The 14942-nt window shown below is 38.9% G+C and overlaps 1 protein-coding gene and 1 long non-coding RNA gene across 6 annotated transcripts in view; one reads left to right on the top strand and one right to left on the bottom strand.

Moving 5' to 3' along the window:
• The window catches only part of LOC143437369 (uncharacterized), a 28020-nt gene extending 14432 nt beyond the window's left edge, over positions 1-13588 (top strand). For 4 of the 5 annotated variants that reach the window (XM_076922183.1, XM_076922184.1, XM_076922181.1 and 1 more), the window contains exons 4-6: positions 7327-7453; positions 7653-7713; positions 8971-13588. In XM_076922183.1, coding sequence (XP_076778298.1) covers positions 7327-7453; positions 7653-7713; positions 8971-10171 — 1389 coding nt within the window. In that variant the 3' untranslated portion in view covers positions 10172-13588. Of the gene's footprint in view, positions 1-7326; positions 7454-7652 lie in introns of all 5 variants that reach the window. The other variant, XM_076922185.1, reaches the window with a different exon arrangement.
• Positions 1-14942, bottom strand: part of LOC143437378 (uncharacterized) — a 379856-nt gene that overhangs the window by 127694 nt on the left and 237220 nt on the right. The gene's annotated exons all lie outside the window — the stretch shown is intronic.

Genomic DNA, 14942 nt, shown 5'->3' with positions numbered 1-14942 from the left:
GAGTCTGCTGGTCTTCCTCTGGAGTTCCTATCCTGTTCAGGACCCTCAATCCTTTCCCCAACTTTTCCATCAGAGTTACCAAGGTGCATGCAATGTTTGACTGTGGATCTCTGCTTCTGCTTCAGTCAGCTGCTGGGTGGACCCTCTCAATGGGCAATTATGGAAGGCTCCTGTGTGGGAGCATCACAGAATATCCTTAATAATGTCATGGATTGGAGCTTGTCCATGTGTGTCTCCAATTGAATGAGTTTTCATTGTCGACTCCTTCAGTCTCTGCTCCAGCTTCACTTCTACATTTCTTTTAGACAGGATAAATTTTGTTCTGGGTGTCTCCAGTGTTGTGGTTGAATCTGATCCTTCAGCTTTCTTCTCATGCTCCCATACATTCCCCATTTGGACTCTGTCCCTCAATCACATAAGATACTGTGCACACATTTGCTGTTCAATGCTATGCTATTTTGCAAACCTGGTGGTTTTATATTTTTAACTTTATTCATTCTGTTTTTGGTTTTCTAGAACAAAATTTTCTGTTAAGCAATTCCTGTTCTGGTTGTAGATATGGAAACCACATAAGCCACCTGACATGTTTTTGTTCAATAAGCACATGATTTTTTGCTGCTCTTCATCCACCTCTTTCATTTTGAAATTCAGCCAAATGCATAAATTAGATTCTATTTCTCCAGATGGCTTCTGCTCATGTCATCAATATTATCTGATGCTTCAGATTCATTGAATTGCAGGTGTATGATGTTCTGCCTGTTATGATTGTTGTGAAATTTTTTAATAAATAATTGTATTGTGGCTGGGTACATGAATATGAATGTGTGCCTCATCTTTACTGTTGTCAGAAGATGGCCTCAGAACTCATGATCTTGAAGAAATGGACAAGTGTTAGTCCACATGTGTATGCTAGAAATTGACCTCCATTATGTGGAAGACCAGCAAGAGCTTCCATCTCCTGAGCTATAACTCCTGAACTGCATTCTTTATTTCTGATCAACGTATACATTACTGCTGGGTGGTGGTACTGCACGCCTTTAATCCCAGCACTTGAGGGGCAGAGACAGGATTTCTGAGTTCCAGGACAGCCTGGTCTACAGAGTGAGTTCCAAAGCCGGCCAGGGCTATACACAGAAACCCTGTCTCGAAAACACACACACAAAAAAACCCATATATATTACTAATATTTTCATCTGTCAATTTTTAACTGTTTACACATGCATTCCCTTTTCATAAAATTTAATTAATGTTGCTGTTTAAACTGGTTCACTTTATGTTTATGCAAGGTGAATACAGAATTGCAGTGAATGCATAATTCTTTGCAGTAACTTCAGTAAAGAACTGTGAGTTCATTCTATCATTTTTGTTTCCTGCTTTATTTTTGTAGCAGAGTGAGGTTCTTAACATGTAAGATTTGCTGTCCTGAAACTCATTGCATAGACTGTGCTGGCATCCAGCTCAAAGACATACACCTGCCTGTACCTTTGTGATTAAAGACATGAACAAATACACACAGCTTGCCCATCACCTTTGTAGTTAGTAATTGTTCATCCAGCTTTTTAGATGTGTGCTCAGTACACATCTGTTTTCCCCTGCATATCTCTCTCAATTGCCATTTGTGTTGCAAGGCTATATCCTATTCTAAGGGTTCAGGAGTGACATAGCTGAACCCTGTGTCAAGGGTTCAAGTGTCAATATTTCAAGTTTCTTCTAAACTGACATGGTGATTATATTATAATTTGTGTGTCAGAAAATAAATGGAAGAATCACCTGAATTATTTGATTATATTGTCTTGGAAGCATAACTTTACTTTGTATTGATGTCATTATCAGACTTTGTGTTGTACACATATATGTGTTATGCATGTTTTTATTTCTCAGGACTGGCTGTGATAGGATAGCTTAGATTTCTTGGTGACATATTTTCCTGGATATTATTTATTATATTCCTATTCTGGTGTCTAGGCCTCTGGGTTTGAAGTGATTATTGATTTAGGTACTGATTTCTGGATTTGGCTTGCTTGGGTGGGAGTTTTGTTCCTGGGTTGCTGTTTGATGTCTGGATTTACAAAGAGAGTTGCCTGAGTGTTGCCTCTTTTACTGACCTGTTTGGTGGGTATCCTCAAGAGGAAATGCTGGTTAATGTTGGGATCAGTGAGAAGAGGTGAGCAGGAAGAGATGATCTTAGCATCCACGGGGACACATAGGTAGGACAGAGGTAAAGCTGCCTCTGGTGTTTAGTACAGTGCTAGGGGAAACTGTGATCATTGCATCTGGGATTACAGACAGTGTGGTAGACCTATAGAAAGCTTACCTGTGTCCTGGCAGGTAAAGCATGTGGGTGAACAGGGACTGTCTGCCCAAGTGGGGCTGAGACACAGGAAAGGAAGGGCAGGTGGGCATTGTCTATCTTATCTATAAGATGATGCACAGGGAGACAGACAACTTCCACTTGTATTCTGTCTCAGAGTAAGTGCAACTGATATTAGGATCTGCAGTAACAGATAGTGAGGCAGGTCTTTGGACAAAGTACCTTTTCTACTGCAGTGCATGGCTTGTGGTTGAACAGGAGCATCTTTCAATAATAAGGGCCTCAGGCACAAAGATGAGTCTGTAAATCCCAATTAATTGTGTTTCTGAGAGTACACAAAGTCCACTTGAGCAAACATCCCATGACAAGCCCACCTAGTCCACAGCCAGTCAAGGTACAACTGCAGGGTTAAGCTACATATTGATAACTAATACACCTTACAGAGAAAAAGTTAGTCTACCCATCATGGTTGTCAGATGATTTTTTTGCCCTTTTGATTGGTTCCTGCAGATTATGCAAGACGTGCAGCTTTTAAAATGTTAAGTTGCTGACCTGTGTGTTAATGTCCCAATCTCGCTGTAACTACAATAAATACCCAGCACTTCTAGACTTGGTCTCTCAGTTTAGATCTCACGTGAGGCTGACTGGTGAGAATCCTTATTACAGAGCTCATAATAAAGACTTCCATGTGTTTGTATTACAATAGGCTCCTTGTTGGTCATTGTGCTCTCTGTGGCCTGGACATAACATCTTAGTGCATTGACCCAAGATCCTCAGGACTCCCAGCTAAAGGATTGAAAGGCCGGTTGTTAAGATGAACCATTGTTCTTCCTGTGTCAGTGGCTTCTCTGCCAGATTTTTGTGTATGCCTTGGTTTTCAGGTTTTTCTTGATTATATGTGGAGGGAGATGACTAAATTGAACATGGAACCCTGCTATACTGGATATGCTGGACAGTCGCAGTCCCAAAGGGCTTCAAAGATGTTTTAGAGCCTGGTATAGTGGACGGTGTTTCTCTGGTCTTAATTTCTGGTAAGGGTAGAGAAGACTTGGAACCCTGCTACAGTGCTCACAGCTACCTGCCTGTCTTCATTTTCTCCACTGTCCAAGTGGTAGAATCTGCTGGGTAGCCTTTACTGTCCCCTTGTGGCTGTTTATTTTGTGTGTGGCACTTTGTTATTCTCTCATTGATGAAATAAGACAGACTCCACCCTAGTCGATTTAGTTACTAGCCCTACACCTTGGGTTAAATCCTTCTTAACAACCGGACCTAGACCCATTGACTAGTCCATGACAGAGAGCTCTTCCAGACAGCATCCTGGGTAAAGTCAGGCTCTGCCTACCTTGTTTTACAGGGTGGAAAGACAAAGATCTCATTTCCCACCTCATGAACTATCCTCTGCCCAGTCCATATGTGACTCTGTAGTTTTGAACTTGGAGCTGTCATAAGGTGGAAAGTCATTCTTCATCAATTCTAACAAATTTATCATATCTTCCTTGGACCAGAGATACTGTCCTTTGTTGGTGGTCATTTGAGTTGCGTGGGACAATCTGCTTTTCTGTCCACCTTCCAGCTGCTTTAGCCACATCTTTGGTAGCACTGGCCTGGGAACCCAGGATTAAAGACACCTCACCCCAGAGCAGCACTGTCTCTGAGGTCCCCATCCCAATGTATCCTTCTCTGCTCTGAGCCAGGTGCCCTCCTTATTTTGTCCTTGCTCAGCCACAACTCCAACTCCGTCATGGGGTAGCATGGCCTCTTCTACTGATATGGTTAGCTCATTGGTTTTGGGATGATACAACTTTCTTATTTATTATTGTGTCTGTGTCATAGTTGTCTTAAATTCTCAGCATTTCAGAGCTACAGTCATCTGAAGGAGCCTCAATCGAGGGCGTGCCCTCATCAGAATGGCTGGTTGCTATGTCTGTGAGAGATAGTGTTGATGATTGATTAGGAAGACTCTTCAACTGAGGGTGGCAATATCCCTAAGCAAGTGGTCCTGGGCTGGATGAGAGAGCAGGCTAAGCATGAGACAGTGGTCAAGCAAGAGAGCAAGCCAGGAGACAGTGTTTTTCCATGCTTTTTGCCTTCAGTTTCTAACCTAGCTCCCAAAATAATGGACTGATCTGACTGAACCATGTACAACAACCATTTATTACCTGAGAGGCTTTTGCTTAGAGGATTCAATCACAGCAGCAGAGTAGCAAGTTAGAACAACAACATGGTATCAAAGGGTTATTTTGCTGCTGGACAGAATCTATGTTGTAGATTGCATTCTTGTGGATAAGAACAAATTTTGGGTATAAAGGTTTTTGGATTGGTTGGTGTCTTTAACTCTCCACTGGGGGTCCTGCCTGACTGCAGATGTGGCCTCTTCAGCATCCATATTTCACTGCTATGCATCTCAGCTAAGATCAACCCCATAGACTCCTTGTCACCCTCCAATTCATGCTCTTTGGCACATCCTAAATGTACCCCCTCCCTTCCCCAGGCAGCTGCAGATTTTGATTCATTTTCCCCCTCTGGCCCTCTCTTGTCGCTCGCCACAGCTTTTGCTGCTTCTACCCGATTCCTCTTTCTTATCTGCTCTTTCATCCAGTTCTCTCTCTTCCATCTGCCTCCTATGATTGCTTTACTCCCCCTTCTGAGTGGGAATAATTCAACCATTCTCATTTGGGCCTTCCTTCTTGTTTAGTTTCTTTGTATCTATGGAGTATAATGTGGGTTTCCTGTATTTTATGATTATTATTCACTTGTGAGTCCATGCATGTGCTTTTAAATATAGGTTACCTCACTGAGATGATAGTATTTAGCTGTATCCATATGCCTGCAAAATTATTGATGTCATTGTATTTAATAGCTAAATAGGTTTTCCTTTTGTAAATGAACCACATTTTCTATATTCATATTTTGGTTGAGCAGCATCTGTATTATTTCCACTTTCAAGTTACTATAAATAAAATGGCTCTGAATTAGTGGAGTCCCTACTCTAGTACACCTGCCTTCACAGAGTCCCTCCTGTATCTTCTGTTTGTCCTTTGAGAGGATGTGTGCCCCTGGGTACCCATGATGGTGTATCAAGTCTGTATTGGGTTATGTGCATCCTCGCTACTGAGGCCAGAAGTGTCAGCCCAGTTAAAGGAACAAATTGCAATGATAGACAGCAGCTTTGGGACAGCTCCTGCTACAGTAGTTGGAGGACCATCATGAAGACTGACCTGCAATCTGCTACTTAAGGGCCCGGGTCCTTTGTCCAGCCTGTGTGTGTTATTGTTTGTGGCTCAGTTTCTGAATGTCCTTAAAAATCAAGGTTAGTTGAGTCTGTTGGTTTTCCTGTGGAGTTCATATCCTCTTCAGAGCCCTCAATCTTTCCTCTAACCCTTCCATTAGAGTTACCAAGGTCTAAGCAATGTTTGACTGTGGATCCACTACTGCTTCAGTCAGCTGCTGGGTGGAGCCTCTCAATAGACAATTATGCAATGCTCCTGTGTGGGAGCATCACAGAGTATCCTTAATAATGTCATGGATTGGAGCTTGTCCATGTGTGTCTCCAATTGGATGAGTTTTCATTGGCCATTCCTTCAGTCTCTGCTGCAGATTTACCCCTGAATTTCTCTTAGCCAGGACAAATTTTGTTCTGTGTGTCTCCAGTGCTGTGGTTGAATCTGATCCTTCAGCTTTCTTCTCATGCTCCCATACATTCCCCATTTGGACTCTGTCCCTAAATCACATAAGATACTGTGCACACATTTGCTGTTCAATGCTATGCTATTTTGCAAACCTGGTGGTTTTATATTTTAACTTTATTCCTTCTGTTTTTGCTTTTCTAGACCAAATTTCCCTGTGAAGCACTTCCTGTTCTAATTGTAGATATAGAAACCACATAAGCCACCTGACATATTTTTTTAAGTAGGCACATGATTTTGTGCTGCTCTTAGTCTACATCTTTCATTTTGAAATTCAGCAAAATATATAGATTATATTCTATTTCTCCAGATGGCTGCTGCTCACATCATTAATATTATCTGATTCTTCAGAGTCATTGAATTGCAGGTGTATGATGTTCTGCCTAACTCTTGTGTTTCTTCTGAAATTTTGGATAAATAAGTGTGTTATACGTGTGTGCATGAATATGAATGTGTGCCTCATCTTTACTGTTGTGAGAAGATGGCCTCAGAATTTACGATCATGAAGAAATGGACAGGTGTTGGTCCACATGTGTATGTCAGAAATTGACCACCATTATGTGGAAGACCAGCAAGAGCTTTCAACTCCTGAGCTGTATCTCCTGAACTACGTTCTTTATTTCTGATCAACATATACATTACTAATATTTTCACTTGTCTATTTTTAACTGTTTAAACATACATTCCCTTCTAGTAAAATTTAATTAATTTTACTGTTTAAACGGGTTCACTGCATGTTTTTCAAGATGAATACAGTACTGCAGTGAATGCATAATTCTTTGCAGTAACTTCATTAAAGAACTGTGAGTTCATTCTGTCATTTTTGTTTCCTGCTTTATTTTTGTAGCAGAGTGAGGTTCTTAACATGTAACTTTTGCTGTCCTGAAACTCATTGCATAGACCGTGCTGGCATCCAGCTCAATGATATCCACCTGCCTGTACATCTGCAATTAAAGTCATGAGCAAATACACACAGTTGCCCATCACTTTTGTAGCTAGTAATTTTTCATCCAGCTTTTCAGATGTGTGCTCAGTACAGTTGATCTGTTTCCCCCTGCATATCCCTCTCAATTGCCATTTGTGTTGCAAGGCTATATCCTATTCTAAGGGTTCAGGAGTGACACAGCTGAACCCTGTTTCAAGGGTTCAAGTGTCAATATTTCAAGTTTCTTCTAAACTGACATAGTGATTATATTATAATTTGTGTGTCAGAAAATAAGTGGAGAAATCACCTGAATTATTTGATTATATTGTCTAGGAAGCATACCTTTACTTTGTAGTGATGTCAGTATCAGGCTTTGTGTTGTATACATGTATGTGATATTTTAGGAAGCAGTGAGTTTCGATGATGTGAATGTGAACTTCACTGCAGAAGAGTGGAATTTGCTGGATCCTTCCCAGAAAAATCTCTACAAAGATGTGATGCTGGAGACCTACTGGAACCTCACTGCTATTGGTTAGACTGATTTTTGTTTTTTGCTTCTCAAAATAAGGGAAAAATGTTTCTGCGTTACTGATGATCATCTCTTATTTCAATAGAGAACAAGTAATATTGAGTTGAATAAATCAGGTTCATTGCTGTGAAAATTCAGAGTAACTTGAATTTTGCCTAATTCCAATACCATATCTTTGATTTTCTTGTACCTTGGTTTTAGGCTATAATTTGGAAGTCCATCATACTGAAGAACAACATCAAACTTCTAGACGTCATGAAAGGTATTTTTGGGGGTGAGGGGTTTCAAGACAGGGTTTCTCTGTGTAGCCCTGGCTGTCCTGGGACTCACTCTGTAGACCAGCTGGCCTCAAACTCAGAAATCTGCCTGCCTCTGCCTCTCAAGTGCTGGTATTAAAGGAGTGCACCACCACCACCCGGCCATGAAAGGTAATTTTAATGTTTCATTGAATACAAATATGCCTGTGAGGAAATTTTAATATGATCTGGATGCTCTAAAGGAAAGCAAGTGTGTAAAATATGAGACATTTTATTGTAGCTATGATTATAATATTCTCCCAAAACTATGTACCTCCATGGCAGTTATCTGATTGGTGTTTGCAAGGCATTTCTGTAAGCAAGAAGAGAAGGAAACAATGCCTTAAGAGATTCCTTTAATTGATTTCTATCTCCATTAGAGCTATGTGGAACTACCAATATGTATAGACTCATAATATTTAGATGTTGCACATTGAATAGTGATAAACATGTATCCATAACCTTCTAATAATCAAATAGTCCATGATAAAGTTGGTGACACTCGTATTCTTATAGTGAAATTTTTAATTTTATTGTTTTGTCAGTTTATGAGAATCGAGAATGTTGTTTTGGAGAAACATTAATCATGTCTACAATGAACAAAAAGTCAATGCATGTGAATTCAATGTGGAAACATTTCATTTGTTCTGCTTTTTTAATGGTGGTTTCAATTGTCAGAATGGATGAAACCATGTGAGCATAGGGATACTAAAAAAATCAACCTCTGTCTATTTCACAACAATGAGAAGATATGTAGTATTCTGCCTTTGGTAGACTTTCTGAATATTATAGGTGTTTACAATTAATTGGTTTTCTGACTTTACCCAAATTCACACTGCAGAAAATCTTTATGGGTACTAGAAGTTTACAGTTCTTCTGTTCATCCTGTTTCACAGTGCTGTTGTGGTGTGATGCATACTACAGGAAAAACTAAGAATGCAATCAGAGTTTTAATGCTCTTAGTTTCATTTTATTCTGACCTATGAATGTATCATGTAGAAATCTCATATAGAAAAAGGATGTTACAAATGTGAGCCATGTAGTACATACTCTTACCATCACAGGTATTTTCAAGTACAACCGTGAACATCAAAGTGATAAAAGCATAAGATCTGAGTGTTCTTTATTATGAGACCAACTGTAAAATTGATTCATAATGATAAAATGATTGATCAGGCTAATACATGTGGTAAAGCTTTCACATGTGCCCATTACTGTTGCAGGCATGAAAGAAGTCATACTGGAAAGAAACCTTATGAATGTAAGCAATGTGGTAAAGCCTTTTCATGTCACAGTAGTCTCCAATATCATAAAAGGACACATTCTGGAGAGAAGCCGTATGAATGTAATCAATGTGGTAAAGCCTTTTTATATCACAGTAGTCTCCAAAGACATAAAAGAACACATAATGGAGAGAAACCTTATGAATGTAATCAATGTGGTAAAGCCTTTTCACATCACAATCATCTCCAATATCATAAAAGAACACATACTGGAGAGAAACCGTATGAATGTAATCAATGTGGTAAAGCCTTTTCATTTCACAGTCATCTCCAATATCATAAAAGAACACATACTGGAGAGAAACCTTATGAATGTAATCAATGTGGTAAAGCCTTTTCATGTCGCAGTGGTCTCCATTATCATAAAAGAACACATAGTGGAGAGAAACCTTATGATTGTAATCAATGTGGTAAAGCCTTTTCACAACACAGTAGTCTCCAATATCATAAAAGAACACATACTGGAGAGAAACCTTATGAATGTGATCAATGTGGTAAAGCCTTTTCACAAAACAGTAGTCTCCAAAGTCATAAAAGTACACATCTTGGAGAGAAGCCTCATGAATGTAATCAATGTGGTAAAGCCTTTTCACGTCACAGTAATCTCCAAAGTCATAAAAGAACGCATACTGGAGAAAAACCTTATGAATGTAATCAATGTGGTAAAGCCTTTTCATGTCACAGTAGACTCCAATATCATAAAAGAACACATACTGGAGAGAAACCTTATGATTGTAATCAATGTGGTAAAGCCTATTCATATCAAAGTTGTCTCCAATATCATAAAAGAACACATACTGGAGAGAAACCTTATGATTGTAATCAATGTGGTAAAGCCTTTTCACGTCACAGTAGTCTCCAATATCATAAAAGAACACATACTGGAGAGAAACCTTATGATTGTAATCAATGTGGTAAAGCCTTTTCACGTCACAGTAGTCTCCAATATCATAAAAGAACACATACTGGAGAGAAACCTTATGAATGTAATCAATGTGGTAAAGCCTTTTCAAGTCATAGTCATCTCCAAAGACATAAAAGAACACATACTGGAGAGAAACCTTATGAATGTAATCAATGTGGTAAAGCCTTTTCATGTCACAGTAGTCTCCAAAGACATAAAAGAACACATACTGGATAGAAACCTTATGAATGTAATCAATGTAGCAAAGCCTTTACAAGTTCCAGTTATCTCCCATATAATAAAAAACCCATACTAGAGAGAAACCTTATGAATGTAATCAGTATGGTAAAGGCTTTACACAACTGGGTCATCTGCAATATCATAAAAAAAAACCATACCAGAGAGAATTCTTAGATATGTAATCAATGTGGAAAAAATCATTTACAATTGAAAATTCTCCAAAGACATAAATGTTCACATACTGGAGAGAAACTGTGTGAATGTAATTAATATGGTAAAAGCCTTTTCAGAAAACTTTTGTCTTCAAAACCATAAAACAACCCATATTGGAAAGAAACCTATGAATTTAATTATTGTGGTGAAAGGGTTAAAAATTTTCAAAAACTTCTAGCATGCTGAGAGGAACCAAGAGTACAGGTCAGCTCGTTTGTGAACTCTGTGTTTCAGAAATTTGGCTGACCACAAGATGGTTGAGTATGAATAGGCTGTTGAGAATAGTCTGTACTGAATATTCTCCCTGACAGTTACTTAGACCCTGTCACAAACTGAAAAATGGGCTGGGACTTTCCATGTGCTTTCCTTTTTTTTTTTTTTTTTTTTTTTTTGGTTTTTTGGTTTTTCGAGACAGGGTTTCTCTGTGTAGCCCTGGCTGTCCTGGAACTCACTCTGTAGACCAGGCTGGCCTCGAACTCAGAAATCCGCCTGCCTCTGCCTCCCAAGTGCTGGGATTAAAGTCGTGCGCCGCCACCACCGCCCGGCCCACATGTGCTTTCCAGTAACCCCCCCTTGACTCCCCCCTGGATTATGGTTTTTTCCTTGTGGTTTTACCTTTAAATTCCCTCTGCCTCCATAGCTAGGGGTCAAACCCCACAGACCCTTCATTGGTTCCGGGTCTTGACCTCAGCATGCTGGTCAAAATATACCTCTTGCTGATTACATCGACTTCTGTTTCTTGTGAGTTATTGGGTGACCATGAATTCCTGAGGCTTGGGTGGGGGGAGTTCCTCCATTTTGTGAGGACTTTATAGTGGTAAATGTCTTTCCATAAAAATTTTTTTCAAAACATAAAAGAACCCATATTGGACAGAGATATGAACGTAATCTTTGTGCTAAAGCCTTTGCATGTCCCAGTAGTCTCGAAAACATAAAAGATCCCACATTGGAAGAAACCTCATGAATGTGATCAAGGTGGTAAAGATTTTTCACAACTTTAGCATCTCCATTACTATAAAAGAACAGGTACAGGAGAGAAACCTCATGAATATTATCAGTGTTGTAAAGCATTTGCAAGTCACAGTCATCTGCAGTGACAGGAGAGATCACGTACCAGAGAGAAACCTGCTTGAATATTAATAATGTGGTAAAGCCTTTGCATGTCAGAGTTCTTTACACATACACAAAGAAATCACACTGGAGAGAAGCCTCATTAATGTAATCATTGTGGAAAATCTGACAATTCACTTTTATTTGCGACTATATAATAGAACACATTCAAGAGAGTGACTCAGTGTCATCAAGGTGCTAAGCCCTTGCATGTCACAGGCATCACCAGATACATAAAAGAACACATACTGTAGAGAAACTGCATGAATGCCATGAATGAGGTAAAGTCTTTGCATGACAGTGTACTCTCCAAATACTTCAAGTAACTCACATTTCAGAGAAACCTTATGAATGTGACAAACGTGGAAATGCCTGTGCCTATCACTGTAGTCTCCGAAGAGATAAAAGACCACAAATTGGACAGAAATCTTGTGAATGTACTCAAGTTGGAAAATCCTTTACATGCCACAGTATTCTCTGAATAGAAACATCAACACATACTAGAGAGAAACCTTCTGAAAGTAATCAATGTGGTAAAGCATCTGCATGTCCTATTCATATTTAAATGCATGAAAGAATTTATAGTAGAAATATACTGTGGTGATTTAAATATGCTTGTCCCTAAGAAGTGACAATATTAGTATGTTTGGCCTTGTGGGAGTAGATATTACTGTTTTGAAGAAAGTGAAGTCCTAGGGTGGTGGTCTTTGGAGCTCCGGCCAGTAAAAAAACAGACTCTCCTACCACTCAGCTGGAAGACAGTCGCTTTCTGACTCCCTTCTCATGAAGATGCAGAACTCTCAGCTCCTTCTCCAGCATCATGGCTGCCTGCATGATGACATTCACTGCATTTTCTTTGTATTTTTTAGTTGATCATGTATCCAACAATGTTGCTGAAAGTGCTTATCAAGTCTAGGAATTACATTTGGGAAGTTTTGGTCCCCTTGTATCATCTGCAAATAAAGACAATTTTGGACAGGCAGTGGTGTGACAAGCCTTTAATCCCAGCACTTGGGAGGCAGAGGCAGGCGGATTTCTGAGATCGAGGACAGCCTGGTCTACAAAGTGAGTTTCAGGACAGCCAGGCCTAGACAGAGAAACCCTGTCTCTAAAAACCTAAAAAGAAATAATTTTACTTCCTCCTTTCTAATCCATATCACCTTTATCTTCTTCAGTTTTATTGCTCTTGCTAAACTTTTAGATATAAAATTTTTTTCTAATAGATATGGAGAGAATGGATCACCTACTCTTGTTTGTGAATTAGTGGAATTAATATGAATGTTTCTCCATTTAATTTAATGTTGGTTACAGGTTTGCAGTAAAGTGACATTATTATGTTTAGGTATGTCCCTTGTATCCTTAATCACTCCAAAGACTTTATCATAAAGTGGGATTAAATATTGTCAGAGAATTATTCATCATCTAATGAGATGACCAATTGTTTTACTTTCTTACACATTAATCACATTATATTAAACCATTCCTGGATCTCTTTAATGAACCCTGCCTCATTGATCATGGAGGATGATCTTTTGAAGTGTTTTCTATTTTATTTAATGTATTTTATTAAATATTTTTTGCATCTGTGGTTTTAAGGGAAAATGGTCTGTAATTCTTTTTTGTAGCTGAGTTTTTATATTGATTGGATATTTGAGTAACCATGGGATCACAAAATAAAATCAGCTAAGGTTTCTTCTTCTTCTATATTGTTGAATACTTTGAGGAGTATTCTCATGAACTCCTCTTTGGAAGTCTGGTAGGATTCTACCCTAAAATTCATGACCCTGGCCTCTATTTGTTGGCAGACTTGTAATGACTTCTCTTTTTCTAGGTGTTTATATCTGTTTAAGTTATTTACCTTAGTTTGATTTAACTTTGGTAAGTGGAACCTATTGAGGAGATTAGCCTTTTCTTTTAGAATTTCTAATTTGGTGTTGTACAGGCATTTTAAAACTATGTCTTTACCATTCTCTGGCTTTCTTCATTGTCTGTTATTTTGTCACCATTAACATTTTAGATTTCATTAATTTGGATATTCTCTATTTTTAACAAGTGTTTCTATTTTGTCTAATAAAAGACTCCAAGGACCAACTCCATGTTTAATTAATTCTTTGTATTCTTCTCTTTCTATTGTATGGATTTCTGCTCCCGATTTGACGATACCTTCATGTCTACTTCTGTTCTCCATTGCTCACTCCCTTCTTTCTGTTCTAGACTATAAAGCAAGTTGTTAAATTGCCAGTGTTGTCATGTAGGGATTTTGTGCTATGAACCTTCATCTTAGAGACAGTTTCATTTTCTTTTTATTCCATAAGATGTGCTCACAACACTCTGTAGCTCCATTTCCTGGAATCTTATATCCTCTTCTAGTCTCCATGAGCACAAAGCACACACATGGTACAGATATGCATTTAAGAATATACTCTCATAATCTAAAAGTAATAAAGTCTTGACTCAACCCTTAAAAGTATTGTCACTCCTGCCATAGACCCAGGTTCAGTTCCCAACACCCACATGGCAGATAATAATCACCTGTACCTCCAGTTTTAAAGAATCCAATCAATGCCTTTTTTGGACCTCCAAGGCAATTCTTACACATGCTGCACAGATAGATATGTGTGCAAGCAAAACACCCACACACATAAAAAAGTAAATAAACCAAATTTTAAATAATAAAATGAGCCAGACATAGTGGCACATACCTTCAATTCCAGCACTCAGGAGGCAAAGTCAGTCTAGCCGACATACTGAGCCCCAGAACAGCCAAAGCTACATAGTGAGACCCTTTCTTAGAAACTGATAGATAGATAGATAGATAGATAGATAGATAGATAGATAGATAGATAGATAGCACTTGTTCAGGCCATACACAATCTTGTGTTCAATCATCCACATACATGTGAATATAAATAAGTGTCCATTTCTACCCTTTACTTTCTCTTCTGTTTTAAATTATTTTTATTTACTCTTTGTTCTAGAGACCAACCTGAGGACCTTAGACAAGTTTGCTACTAGTGAGCTACATTCTTAGTGCAAGTCCTGGTTTTTCCCTTTTCATTTTTATGTGATTTAAAAGAAATGCAAAAACAACTTTTATGGAGAGGAGTGATAGCTCAGTTGGTAAAGTGTTTGCCCTGCAAGTACGAGGACCTGAGTAGTATCCCCAGGACACATGTGAAGAGCATACAGTGCCTATGTGGGAAAAAGCAGAAGACTGGTAATGAGGAGAGATGACCCTGTAATTAGGAGTACTTGCTGCACTTCCAGAGGACCAAAGTTGGGTTTCTTAAAACAGAACAAAACAAAACAAAACAGAAAACCTGGACATGGTAGCAGGCACACACCTGTAATCCCAGAAGTGTGAAGACTAAGACAAGCAGTTCCCTGGGGCTCACTAAGCAGCCAGCCAGTCCTACATGATGAGTTCCAGGCCACTGAGAGCACT

The sequence above is a fragment of the Arvicanthis niloticus genome, chromosome Y, assembly GCF_011762505.2.
Source record: "Arvicanthis niloticus isolate mArvNil1 chromosome Y, mArvNil1.pat.X, whole genome shotgun sequence".
NCBI lineage: Eukaryota > Metazoa > Chordata > Mammalia > Rodentia > Muridae > Arvicanthis > Arvicanthis niloticus.
Note: the sequence above shows the minus strand (reverse complement) of the source record. Positions and strands in the feature narration are given on the sequence as shown.